This window comes from Medicago truncatula, chromosome 6 (assembly GCF_003473485.1).
Source record: "Medicago truncatula cultivar Jemalong A17 chromosome 6, MtrunA17r5.0-ANR, whole genome shotgun sequence".
In the NCBI taxonomy this organism is placed as follows: domain Eukaryota; kingdom Viridiplantae; phylum Streptophyta; class Magnoliopsida; order Fabales; family Fabaceae; genus Medicago; species Medicago truncatula.
The window spans coordinates 16,961,835-16,976,652 of NC_053047.1; the positions used below are offsets into that span (position 1 = coordinate 16,961,835).

A 14,818-nucleotide genomic window follows, 5' to 3' on the forward strand; every position below is an offset into this window, starting at 1 on the left:
TCCCTTTTTGTTTTTTAAAATAGTCCTAGGGACTTTTTAAAAAACAAAAATTTTTGCAGGGACCAAAATTTTTTTTTTTTTTACAGAGACTAAAACCAAAACGAGGCATTTTTACAGGAACTAAAACCATATTTTAGCCTAATAAAATTGAATCAATTTTATTTAATTTCAAATTTCATTTCACTTTATAATAACTAAAATTTTGAATTTCATTATTGGACAAAACTTAGTACAAATCTTTGGATGCTTTTCGTGTGGTTTTTAACTAAAAATACATCTCTTTTGGAGATAACAAACTTTGAGAAAATTATGGATTTAAGGAAATTATGATGAATTTAGTTAAGAACCATACGAAAAGCACCTAAGAAATTGTACGTAAGTTTTTTCCTTCATTATTATATTTCCTATTTACATAAAAAAAAAATTAATTATGCAGAAAACAAAAAGGAGATTTTAAACTAAAATTCAATACATTTTATTAAACTTCAAATTTCATTTCATTTAAAAATAACTTCAACATTGACTTTCATTGTTACATTTCATTCTAACAAGTTTGCTTTATTTGACGAAATTGAAATTACATCGAAATCTTATGGAAAATAATCCCTTAGTACTCCTCCTCTTCATAGTAATCTTCATAGTACTCATTCACCTCCACTTTCTCAGCCGCACGATCTGCAATCTGGTCTTCTACATGATCAATACCTTTCTCCAATGCTAGGGCACCAATTCCTCCCACAACAGCCCCCATAACCAAACCTGCTCCCAAACCAAATTTGCTACTTTTCTTCTCTTGTTGCACCTCCCTTCCCACATTCACATTCACAGGAGGCACACTTTGGCTGGAACCATAGCCTTGCTGACCACTTTGACCATATCCATAGCTTGGTTGGCCGCTATTCTTCTCCGGTGCCGCCCCTCCCACAGTCACATTGACAGTTGGTGCAGGTTGTCCATAACCACTACCTTGTTGACCGTAGCCGTAGTTGGGTTGGCCAATCAGATTGATCTTCTCCGGTGCCACAGCCCCTCCCACAGTCACATTCACAGATGGTGTACTTCCATAGCCTTGCTGGCTGCCCTGACCGTACGCATACGGTGCAGGTGTGGGTGCAGGTGCAGGGTAGCCTAGAGGAGGTGGTGTAGTATTGTATGGATTTCCATATGTTACACTCACACCTCCACCGTATGAATTTCCATACGGTGCAGGTGCAGGAGCACCGTATGGAGTTCCATAAGGTTGTTGAGCAGGAGGAGGAACACCATAAGGTTGAGGAACACCATAAGGAGGAGGGACACCATAAGGAGCCTGATAACCTTTGTTTTTTATTTGGACTTTAATGTCAACCGTTCCTTGTGGGCGTCCAGAAGGGCGCTTCAACTTCAATGTACGGTTGACTGATCCATCACCAATTTGGACTTCATTGAGTGAAAGTTGAGCTGAGCCGATAACAAGAGGCTTGTCATTCGGTTCTGAGTGGAGAACATCAACGAAAAGGATGTAATCGTTGATGTTTGCCGATGGTGGCAAAGGGATGAGGAATTCCTCATCCCAATTTGGTTGAGTATCACCAAACTCGGCGACGTTGGTGGAACATTTTTGTGATGGATCAACCCAAACAACAGCGTATGGGCGGTTAGGACCGTTCCGCCAATTCACGTTCTTGAGGTTGTTGGCAGAGGAAAGCTTCACTTCAACCTCATAGGACGCCATGAAAGCAAAATGGGGGAGAAATAACAAGGTAAACAAAGGAATGAATTATTCAATTGGTACGAGTTGGGATTTATAAGGAGTTTCTGGAGCTATATATATAATTTATGAACCTTGTTATTTCATTTCTTTTGTATATGAATTTTGCTTCTTGACTAAGGAATGCATTAATTTTACATTATTTCTCTTCTTTTTTTTGGTCAAAATTTATTTATCTTTTTTATGAATAAAGAAATACATATTTTTCTAAAAACAAAAATATAAATGTTGAGTGTGAACGTATGTTTAGCACTTCCCTATTTTTCCATTAAAAAAAGAAAAAGAAACTTTCCTAGTTAATGATTTTTCTGATATATATATATATATATATATATATATATATATATATATATATATATATTTTACTTAACAATTAAGTGTTGGGTAGTTTAACTTGTTTGTGGTATGGATTGAAAAGTTATGGGTTCAAAGTTCAAGTTCTGGTAAAAAAAAAAACTAACAAACCAATTAAAAAGTTAATATTTGTCATTAAAAGAACATAACAATAATAGTGTGAGAAACATTATCTCTAATACTCTTTATTAATTTTTTTTTTAAATCTCTAATACTCTCTTTTATAATATAAAATCAGTGTGGACGATACTTTGAAAATGTGGTAAAAGAATGTTTTACTAAATAAGGGAAGCGGTGGGAATCCTAGCATTTATCTATTTCCCAATCTAAATAGTTTTTTTTTTTCTTTTTTTTTTTTCAAGCAACGTAATGGCTAGAATTCATCTTATAAAGTGAATTAATGGGGTGTCCGAAATTCGAACCCTAACTGTAACATATAATAATGCATTGTCCAGCAACTGAGGCTCACGAGACAAATAGTTATCTCAATAAAAAGATATTCCCTTAATAGAAGAACAAATCTTGTTTGCAAGATAATTTTTTATGGAGTTAAAAGTGAGAATTTTTCGGGGAACGTAAAACAAAAATTTGATAATTTTTTGGGACAAGAAAATATTTGAAACTTATAAATAAATTCATTAGGTTTGACAAAGTGTGAATAAAATAAATTTAAAATTACTACTGCTCAATTTTAAGTAACTTTTAAGTTCCTTAAAAAGAAAAGTAACTTTTATGTTCCCTAAAAAAAGTAACTTTTATGTATAAATTTAGCCTTAGCAATACAATGACTTTTATGATCCTCTCTCTTTTCCTTTTCCTAAACTTTAGCCGTCATAACTTTTTTCTTCATGATCTATCGAATTGTTTTTCTTTCTCTTTTAGTTAAATTAGTGATTTTTCACATATTTTCAGCGTGCTTACGTTTGTTTTGTGATTTCGTCACCTAGCACAACTTTGTTTATTTTGATTTCCCTTTTTTGTGCGATGTGTTTTCGAATTGTCGTCTTTGTGCGGTGTTTATTTGATTCAGGTTCAAAAATTAGTTTTGATTAAGTGCAAATTCTATTAATGTCTTTTGCGTCGTCAACGTTGCAAATCCAAAAACATGAGTATTTCGGTGGGTTGAATATAGTCATATTTGTAGACATATGTACTCTATCGTTTTATGTTATTAATTAACATGGATGATGTGAGTTTATTCACATATTCATCTTTTTTTTTTAGCGATTTCGAATTTCTATTGTATCAATGTACTCTATCAATTTAAATAAATGAATATTGTTTATTTTTTGCAAATATATACACATACACCACATTCGTAAGTGAGAACTAAAGCCCTCGTGAGTATACCTCAGTCGGCGGTGAGAATACGATAAATAAATACTAAAAGTAATACTAGCTAGTAACTACCAATTTTGGCCATACCTTTTACAATTCGCTTTTTCTTTTTTGACTGGATTTTCCAAAAAAAAAAATGTTGACAAAAGTATTTCAATTAATTTTTTTGAAGGGATTTCAAATAATTCTAGCATACTGATTAAAAATAAATACATTAATTGAATAGTTAATTTAGGGAAAAAAAAATTATAGGGAAAAAGTTTTGTAGCGGATAATATAAGGAAAAGTTTATTTTGACGAATATAGGGAAAAGTTAAAAATAGTAAATGCTTTACCAAATAAATATTTAATGCGTAATCTGATTTAAAGTAAAAAATATTGAAAACGTATTTAGACTGCTTTTTGCTGTTTATTAGAAAAGAAAGCTTTAGACGTCAAAAGAAAAAAATAGAAATGTTTTACACTCTGCTGAAGATAAGAAAGAAAATTATACATACTAGCGTCCGGGCACTTATGTGTTCGTCTATCCGGTCTTTTTACTGCGCTAATGCATATAACTCTTAAATAATATGTTTTTCAACATCAATGTTGGTTTAGTTTTTCTTGATATATCTTAGAGAAAAATATTAGAACTAAAAGAATAATCAAACTTGATCAAAGAAGAAGGATCAAATTTGATAAAAATGTAAGATATATAATTCATGCATTTCTTTAACATGGAGTACTTAGTTTTGTGATGCATACCCATCTATCTATCTATGGAGGATGAATATGCATAAAAAATGTGTGATATTTATGGGGTGGGTTTGAGGAAGACATTAAATTTTTCTCATCTATAACATAATTTACAAAACCAGTACACATATGCTTTATATTATTTCTCGAGCCATTTTAGTCCGTCATAAAATATAAAATTAAGAAAATCTAAGAAAACCAATAAAAGAAATAAGAACAAAACTTTGATAACACATCCAAGTCTTGCAAAGGACGAAGACATTTCAAAAAGAGTGAAAGAATGTTTACACATTAATCATATCACTTATTCATACTTTGTGATATTTTTCATTGAAAAGTCAATGTAACATAGCAAGTGGAATGTTAATTATAAACCGGAGCATATAAGTGATGTTCTTGTTTGAGAAATCTTGGAGAAATAGAAGGGAAGAGCCCCTGCTACAGCCACCCCTTTCCTTTTTTTCATTCACCTATCGACATTTCCTATCATAGGATTCAAATATCTCTCTACCTCTCTCTCATGGCTACACATAACACAACCATACAACTGTCCTATTGACCTATCTCTCTAATGCGTTAACCTGTTCAACTCATGAACATTATGTTTTTTTTGTTAAATATTGGTTTTTTTATACATATTTTTTGAACAAAATTATCAGAATTAAAAGAAATACATATATTGATATAAAAAATCAAACTTGTTAAAAAATGTAAGATGATACATGTCCACTTTAATATGTTGTTGCGATCCATTAATGAATTTTGATTAATACCGATGTTTTCATCCTTGCTGAATCAAGTTTTGACATTTGTCCCCGTCAAACCGATAATATGGCAAAAGCAAAAGATCCTCAACACTTGTTATGATTCATTTTGTATAGATGGTTTCAACATATTTTTTCTTTTGATTTAAATTTTCCTCTTATTTTTTTCATTTGTCGACTTTAAATCGAGTCGAAATCCAAACCATCATACACTTCAGAATTGAAAAATTGTATAATCAAATGTCAACAAAATTTGAATTAAAATGCCTTTGAATTGAACAAATATAAAAACCAAGAGAAATAAAGAACGAAAATCTAATTGTAAATGTCTCGTTCACCAAGCATTATTGTTGTGACCATGAGCCAACGTACGAAAAGGTTACAAAACCCGACCAATCATCCAGTTCTATTATTGTTATGTCCTTAACATTAAAATGTCATTTATAGGCTCCCTGTATCATCCTCCATTCATCTTTAATAGTAATATATTTGTCACTTGCGAATAACGTACCCCTCCCTTCCCTGATTGATGACCATTTTCAGAAGAAATGAAATATTTAAAGCATGCATGGTATACATAAACAAACAATGAAAGTAAAAATAAAATAAAGTGAAACATTTATGATATAATGGTGAACCGTCATAATATTCCTAAAGGCTTAAAAGCCCTCTACAGAGGCTCTAAGCCCTCTAAAAATGGCTCAGGTGCCCTCTGGAAGGGCTCATGAGGCCTAGGCCTATTAGGTCTAAAAAAATTTCCTTAGTTTTTTCTATCAAGTTTGATGTTTATATATATTTATTAGTTAGTATCCAAATTGTAGGTTCGTCCTTAGGCCACCAAATCTCAGAAACGACCCTATCAACGACGATGAATTATCAATAACTATCCAAGAATATGAGTATCTTGGTGGTTTTGATGCATGCAAACACAACCTTCATGCAAGGATCGTTTGGTCAAAAGATGCAATCCACATTAGAAGGATTTGTTAAAGTGAGGAGTGATTTCACTAGGAAATGGATTCTATGAACTATCATTTTCAAACTTGGAGGTTGTTAGGAGAGTTCATTCCATTGGTTCTTGGAATCTAAACTGTGGATTTATGAATATCTTCGTGTGGATCGGAGATTTCAATTCGTTATTGCAACAAAGAACCTAAGCACGTGTTAGTGTAAAATTTTATGGCCTTTCACAAGAGCATTAACGTCCAAAGATATTGTTTGCAATAGACAGTAGTGTAAGGACTCCATTAGCCTCTGATGCTGCTTCCACAAAGAGGAATTATATATTTTGTGGAACTTGATAACAGAAACTTACTAGATTTTTGCACTCACTGCAAAAATATTGGTCACATTTGTAGATTTGTAAAAATATAACCGACGAGGATGTTCAAGGTGAAATCAATGGAAATAGAAAGAGCAATATAACGAGGGAAGATATGATAAGGGAAAAACTACGATAATTGTTGATCTTGATAAAATGTTATTATAAAATAACTTAAAGAGTTTAATTTGGTCTTTTAAAAAATATGGACAATTTAGATTATCATGATATACTTGCTCCTTATAAATAGTATTTCAATTTTTATATTTGTTGAATAACTTATATATTTGGTCTTTATTAGAGACTAAACAAAAGAATAATAAATGATAAGCGAAAGATAAATGTGAATTACTAGTATTATACAATGAAATATTACAGTCCACTCCTAACTCCTAATTATCATTTTTTATCATCTTTCAAAGTGATAGGAGGAGTATAATGTTGAAACTATTAGTATTGCATTGATAGGAATATATTCCAGTCTCAAATATAAGGAAAATTGGTTCAACAAAGTTGATGTATTTGATCCAAATCTTGAACTAAATACATCAACTTTTTTTGATATTTTTTGTGTATATTTGAACTCAAAGGGAGTATTATATATAGCACTAATTATCGATAAGATTCCCACATTTGTTTTCTGCTCACAACTTGTAATATTATAGAACTAATAATAATAATAATAATAATAATTAATAATTGTTAGTATTGTTGTTATCCTCAGACAGCTTTACAACTTGTCTTTATCCTCACAACTTGTGATAATTATTGCTTTTTAGAGGAGCCAGCCAAGTTTGAAAAGTTTCACACTCCTAGAGGAATCTTTATAGATAATCTTTGAAAACAAATAATTTAGCATATTCATCTTCCTAAAGATAACATTGATTCATATCCTCACTGTCCAAATTTTGGTTCATTTCTGTTCTCGTACCTACAAAATGACTGATGTTTTACTTGGAATCGTGATTGAAAACCTCATATCTTTTGTTCGAGAGGAGCTTTCGACCTTTTTGGGTGTTGGAGAATTGACTCAGAAGCTATGTGGAAATCTCACCGCAATTCGTGCTGTCCTCCAAGATGCTGAAGAGAAGCAAATAACAAGCCGTGCTGTGAAAGATTGGCTGCAGAAGCTGGCTGATGCTGCTCATGTTCTTGATGATATATTGGATGATTGTTCAACAACATCAAAAGCACATGGAGACAACAAGTGGATTGCCCGTTTCCATCCTAAGAAGATTTTGGCTCAGCGTGCCATTGGAAAGAGGATGAAAGAGGTTGCTAAAAAGATTGATGAAATTGCCGAAGGCAGGATCAAGTATGGATTACAAGTGAAAGTCACGGAGGAGCACCAACGAGGAGATGATGAATGGCGGCAAACTACTTCTGTCATCACTGAACCGAAAGTCTATGGAAGAGATCATGATATAGAGAAAATTGTCGAGGTTCTTGTAAGCCATGCTATCGATAGTGAAGAACTCTCGGTCTACTCCATTGTTGGAGTTGGTGGATTGGGAAAAACAACACTTGCTCAAGTGGTCTTCAATGACGAAAGGGTAAATACTCATTTTGATTTGAAAATATGGGTGTGTGTTTCTGATGATTTTAGTATGATGAAAATTTTGGAGTCCATCATAAAATCCACCGTTGGAAAAAATCCAGAACTCTCGTCTTTAGAATCAATGCAAAAAAAGGTTCGAGAAATTTTGCTAAACAAAAGGTATTTACTTGTTCTTGATGATGTGTGGAATGAAGATCAAGAGAAATGGAATAAGTTCAAGCATTTGTTGCAACGTGGAAATGCAGCGAAAGGGGCATCAGTTTTGGTTACTACCCGACTTGACATTGTTGCATCCATTATGGGAACTTATCCGACGCATCATTTGGTAGATTTATCTGATGATGACATCTGGTGTTTGTTCAAACAACATGCTTTTGCAGCAAATAGAGAAGAGCGCCCAGAGCTTGTAGCAATAGGCAAGGAGTTAGTGAGAAAATGTGTGGGTTCTCCTCTTGCCGCCAAAGTATTGGGAAGCCTTTTGCGCTTTCAAAGAGAGGAATATCAATGGCTAGCTGTAAAGGAAAGTAACTTTTGGAAATTATCCGAAGATAATCCTGTCATGTCTACTTTGAGACTAAGCTACTTTAATTTGAAATTATCATTGAGGCCTTGTTTTAGTTTTTGTGCTATTTTTCCTAAGGATTTTGAAATGTTGAAGGAACAACTAATTTATCTTTGGTTGGCTAATGGTTTTATCTCCCCCCGAGGAAATATAGAGGTGGAGAATGTTGGCAATGAAGTGTGGAATGAATTATATGCGAGGTCATTTTTTCAAGAAATCAAAACCGATGAAAAGGGTAATGTTACTTTCAAAATGCATGATCTATTTCATGATTTGGCTCAATCTATTATGGGAGAAGAATGTGTGGCTTCTGGGGTTGCAAGCTTGACTAATTTATCTAGCAGAGTTCACCATATAAGTTGCTCCTTTGGTAAGTTTGATAAACCATTCAACTACAACACTATCCCTTTCAAGAAAGCTGAATCATTACGAACTTTTCTCGAGTTAGATATCCCCGTCAAAAATTTATGTTCATTTCCATCTACCACTCCTCTTAGAGCATTACGTACAAGTTCTTTGAATCTTTCCACATTAAAGAGCTTAACACATCTAAGGTACTTGGAACTTTTTGAAAGTGAGATCAAAACCTTGCCTGAGTCTGTTTGTAAGTTGCAGAATTTGCAAATACTAAAACTCGATATTTGCGATGATCTATCCAGCCTTCCCAACCATTTGACACAGTTACAATCTCTTAGGCATCTTGTGATTAAAAATTGCAATTCATTAGTATCAATGCCTTCCAAAATTAGTAAGTTAACTTGTCTAAAAACATTGAGCACTTTCATCGTGGGTTCGAAGATGGGGTTCGGTTTAGCAGAGTTACGTGACTTACAATTAGGAGGCAAGCTACACATCAAAGGCCTTGAGAATGTGTCAAGTGAATGGGATGCTAAAGAAGCTAATTTGATTGGTAAAAAGGAGTTGAATCGCTTATACCTATCATGGGGTAGTGACGCTAATTCCAAAGGCATTGATACTAATGTTGAGCGAGTACTTGAAGTCCTTGAACCTCCCACAGGTCTTAAGGGTTTTGGGGTGAAGGATTATGTGGGAATACATTTTCCCCATTGGATGAGAAATACTTCTATCTTGGAGAGGTTAGTTGATGTTATACTCTACAACTGTAAAAACTGTCAGTGACTTCCTCCACTTGGTAAATTACCTTGTTTAACCACTCTTTATGTATCTGGAATGAGAGATTTAAAGTACATTGATGATGACTTATATGAATCTTCTTCCAAGAGGGCTTTCATTTCGTTGAAGTATTTGACTCTGCGGGGTTTACCAAACTTAGAGAGGATGTTGAAAGCTGAAGGGGTAGAGATGCTACCACAACTTTCCTACTTAAGAATTGCAAGTGTTCCCAAGTTGGCATTGCCATCCCTTCCATCTCTTGAAACCCTTGATTCTGGTGGAATAAACATCGAGTTGTGGAAGCTCCTCTTTGATTGCCGTTGGATTGAAGTTGTGGATTTATTCCCAAAGGGAATTGTGTGTAATATGCATAAACTTAAGTCACTTTTTATCATACACTTCAAAAATCTCAAGGTATTACCGGATGATCTGTGCTATCTTAGTGCCCTGGAGGAGCTTCGGATTTCAAATTGTGATGAACTTGAGTCTTTCTCGATGCATGCGATGCAAGGTTTAATTTCTCTTCGAGTTTTGACCATTCAACAATGTGATAAATTAATATCCTTGACGGAAGGTATGGGAGAATTGGCTTGTCTTGAGAGACTTGAAATCAGTTTTTGTCCACGACTTGTTTTACCAAGTAATATGAACAAGCTAACTTCCCTTCGTCAAGGGTCATTTAGGTGCTTCAGCGGAAACAGCAGGATATTACAGGGCTTAGAAGATATCCCCTCCCTACAAAATTTGAGTCTAGCACACTTTCATTACCTGCCAGAATCATTGGGAGCCATGACTTCTCTTCAAAGATTAGAAATCTTTTCATGTGCAAATGTAATGTCGCTACCAAATAGCTTTCAGAACCTCACAAACTTGCATACATTGCTTATTGTTGGATGCCCTATGTTGGAGAAGCGATGCAAGAAAGGAACCGGGGAAGATTGGCATAAGATATCTCACGTTCCTGAACTGGAGTTAACTGAAGCAGAACTTCACTTTAGTAATCAAACAAATCCCTAGCTTTTTTCATGTTTTTTTTTTTTGGTAACTATATATAGTTCTTTGTAGCACCGACACTTCAGATACAAGGCTTGTCCTGTGTCTGACAAAGATACCTGCACAACACCGTCATATGTTGTTAAATTGAATCACTTTTCTTTTCTCAGATTATTATTTGTGTCTACATTTTTGTGTCGGTATAGTGTCCAATATCTATGTCTGAGTTACTGCTTCATATATCTGGTTTTCCTAAACTAATGTATGATGATTTTTGACTTGGTTGATGGAACTCTAAATGCAGGGAATAATTATTCACACTGGAAGAAGGAAGTGCATTTGTTGCACCGTAATGCTGAGCCATACTATATGTCATCAGAGGACGAGTTTAACACAATAGTCGATGCATTCTAAATGAACCTAATGGTATAAATAGAAACCACTCCTATATACCAAAATTGGTGGTTATTTGAATGGGAGAGAACCAAGCTCTCGAAACTTAGTGAAACTGCGTCTGTTTTCTATGAAATATTTTAATTCTGCAGCAGTGTAAATGTTTGTATTCAATCTCTGTTTGATTCAACTTTCTTTTGAGTTTCATCAATAAAATCGTTATTATTCAGTGAATTTATCAATTTGTACCAGCAAAGATATTTTGCCCCACTCGTAAGCTAGCTGGTAGAATACCTATAAAATCTCTATTCAATATTGCATTTCTGATTTTTCCCTTTAGTTACAATCAATTCAAACTATGTTTAATCAATAGTACACAAAACACATTCAGATTACTTGAAAAAATTACATTTTTCGGACCAGTAACATGTGGTAATCAATTACCATACGCAGAAAGATGTTTATGAGTAAAATTTCCTCTGCTGATTTCATTAAAAAGCTACAAAAAAATATTACACTGTCATTAAAGATTTAATTTTTTAAAGGAAAAATTGGTTAATTTATATAGTTCAGAACTCACAGGCACAAAACATCTAACTTACAAATGAAAATCAGGACAAGCAACAACAGAGGCAAAAAAATACAGTCCAAAACATTAAAGCTCTGTTTGGGAGCGAGATTTTGGAGGACTAGGCTCATATTTTAATATAAATTTGAGATTTTAAAAAGTTACAAAATTTCTATGATATATAATCATATAACAATTCAATCACACTTCATTAATTTTTAGAAACATTTTATAGCTTGCCTAATTTTAAAAAGAAGCTAAATTGCATCGTTCCGGCCCTATACCCCCAAAAAAAAAAACTACAAATTCCACTAAACCAATCTCGATCAATCTTACCATCATTTAAACGAAGAAATATCCATCAATTACTGCAATATAAACCAAGTACTACCACTGCAATAAACTAAGTGGTTCAAAACCATAGGTTTCATACACCATTGGGTTTTTTACAATTGCAGCATTTGTGGCCATATCCGGGACAGTTTATTTTGGCCCGAATGTAGTAGAAATGGCCTAGACTCTCTACCGTTGAAGGTGAAGCAGTGGCCTTATTAAAGGCGATGAAGATTGCATCCAATAGAGGTTTTGATCAAGTTTGTTAGAGAGTGACTCTCAATTTCTTGTGAATGCTATTTACTCGAATGTCCAAGGCTCGTCTCAATTTAGCGTTATTGTTCATCGTTTCAGTTAAACTTTGAGGTCAAGTGTGTTAGGAGAAAACGAATATGGCTGCTCCTACCCTTGCAAGGGCGGCCAATTAGTAATGAGAACATTTTTATAAATGAAATCAGTTAAGTTTATTATATAAAAAAGAAAAAAACTACACCTCTATCCTAATAAAACTATCTAAAAACACAACAATAAGCAGAATTTCACACCTCTATTTTCACAATTATTTTCATACGTCTCTGTAATCACAAAACAAGCTGATCCTACATTTGGATTCACCTCTTTCTTGTTTGAATGATATTCATTTATAGTAAAATGTTTAATCATTTATAGCTACCTCGTTATCCTTATTACTCACATTTATGGCAAAATGTTTAGACACGTATTTCCACAAACATGTCTAAATCTATTGTTGTATTGGTCGCGAACAGAAACCAACCACTGAAGGATTTTCTGGGGTCAGTCATTATCAAAAGTAGAAGAGAATGGCAATCTTGGGATACACACAAAAAGGTTGTTTGATCCACATATGTTTCTTTCTCAAATGTAACATCCAACATCCTAGTAATACAGAAATTCAAACATCCTAGTGATCCATATAACGTACTCTCTAAAAATGTGTTTTTATAAGTATATAAGTGGAGATGCTGAGTGCAGAATCATGTACAACAAACCTGCTTGCGAACGCATGAGGAAAATATCTTTGGTAGTGGAAATTGATAAATTGATTAATAACAACAATTTTATCAATGAAACTCCAAAGAAAGTTGTATCAAACAGAAAATTGAATACAAACATTTACACTGCTGTAGAATTAAAATATTTCATAGAAAACAGACACAGTTTCGAGAGCTTGGTTCTCTCCCATTCAAATAACCACTCATATTTTATATTTTCTAAGATCCCATTTATAAGACACCTCTTATGAAATAGTATTTTATTATTATGAAATTAAACTTCAATTTATAAATGTATCATATATGTAGGACACGCTCTCAATAGATAATTGAAGTTTCAAATTTGTAAGAAAATAACTGAACCATACATCAATTTGGCCAAACATTTTCCACGAAAAAGAGAAAAACTAATGGATACATGATTATTAAAAATAAATAAATAAAGATACAAATAAATACAGCAAATCTTTCAATCAGAGCGTTACACGTCTATATCTTCAATCATGCTGTCAAAATCTCTCCGGACATTGAAATCCATAAAATATTCCATAAATTGCTTCCATGCTCTCAGTCTATCCTCTGAACACATTGTTCAATATAAGTCTAATATTACACCATATTTGATGTAGTAAGAAAAAAGCAAAAGGAATAAAAATAAGAGATTCATTCAAATCAATTACCACTACTTGTTGTTTTTGTTGGTTCTGCATCAGATTGCAATTTGAAATTCAAATAAAAGCACAGGAAGCATCAACTGTGAATTTCGGTGTGTAGAATGCACTGTGTGAGTTCTCTATTTATAGAGATAATTTACAACTAATAAGTGAGAAACTTTGGAAACAAGTAATGCACCTATTAGATCTAGTAATTAAATATATCAATTGAGTACCAAAATATATTATATTAAGTACAAAAATATATTATTCAGTACAAAAATATATTAGATTGCCTACCAAAATCTCAATATTCTATTCTAATATATATATATATATATATATATATATATATATATATATATATATATTTATATATTTATATATAAAATATTTCTATAACAATAATAAATAACAAATATATCACTACAAAATATATATATATATATTTCCATAATAAATCATTTTTATTTTCTACAGCAAATGACATATATTTCTTCAGCAAATCATACATATATTTCTATAACAGAATATATATATTTCTACAACGAATCATACATATTTCTATAATAATTAACGTTTATTTCTATAACAAATCACATTTATTTCTGCAACAAATCATATATATTTTTATAATAAATAACGTTTATTTCTATAACAAATCACATTTATTTCTGCAACAAATCATATATATTTTTATAATAAATAACGTTTATTTCTATAACAAATCACATTTATTTCTAAAACAAATCATGTATATTTCTATAACGAATCATATATATTTCTGAACCAAATAGCATATATTATATTTCTAAATCAAATAGCATGTATATATATATATATATCTAAATCAAATAACATATATATTATATTAATAAATATATAACATATATCATAACAAAATATCACTCATCAAAATAAATCATATAAATCACACAAATCATATAAGTATATTCTAAACTCATTTAAAATAATCAAATACTTAGAGAGGGCGTTACACTTGACCCCACTTTTGTGATGATTTACATACGTGTCACATTATGAACCAATTTTGTAGTTTTTGGTCCCTGCAAAATATTTTGTTTTTAAAAAAGGTCCCTGTAAATTTTTTTTAAAAATAGTCCCTCCAGGGACTATTTTCAAAAACAAAAAAATTTGCAGGGACCAAAAACAAAATTTGTTGTTTACAGGGACTAAAATCAAAACGAGACATATTTGCAGAGGCTAATACCATATTTTAGCCAAAGTTTTATAATATATAATCTATAGTATGTTATATCTAGCCATGCCATGATTGAACTTTTGAATTTAATTTTCTTTACTTTTTTTGGTAATCGAAGAAATTAGTC

At 32.4% G+C, this 14,818-nt stretch overlaps 2 protein-coding genes across 2 annotated transcripts; one reads left to right on the forward strand and one right to left on the reverse strand.

Moving 5' to 3' along the window:
* Nucleotides 1–490: 490 nt before the first annotated feature.
* On the reverse strand, nucleotides 491–1,791 carry LOC120575908 (FHA domain-containing protein FhaA). Its single transcript, XM_039826781.1, has one exon. It carries the CDS (start codon nucleotides 1,712–1,714, stop codon nucleotides 608–610), a length of 1,107 nt encoding a protein of 368 aa, XP_039682715.1. The 5' UTR covers nucleotides 1,715–1,791; the 3' UTR covers nucleotides 491–607.
* A 5,243-nt stretch (nucleotides 1,792–7,034) lies between these two features.
* Nucleotides 7,035–11,136, forward strand: LOC25480451 (putative disease resistance protein RGA4). The gene is made up of 2 exons (XM_039826782.1): nucleotides 7,035–10,513; nucleotides 10,814–11,136. Exon 1 carries the CDS (start codon nucleotides 7,201–7,203, stop codon nucleotides 9,520–9,522), a length of 2,322 nt encoding a protein of 773 aa, XP_039682716.1. The 5' UTR covers nucleotides 7,035–7,200; the 3' UTR covers nucleotides 9,523–10,513; nucleotides 10,814–11,136.
* The last annotated feature ends 3,682 nt before the right edge of the window (nucleotides 11,137–14,818 follow it).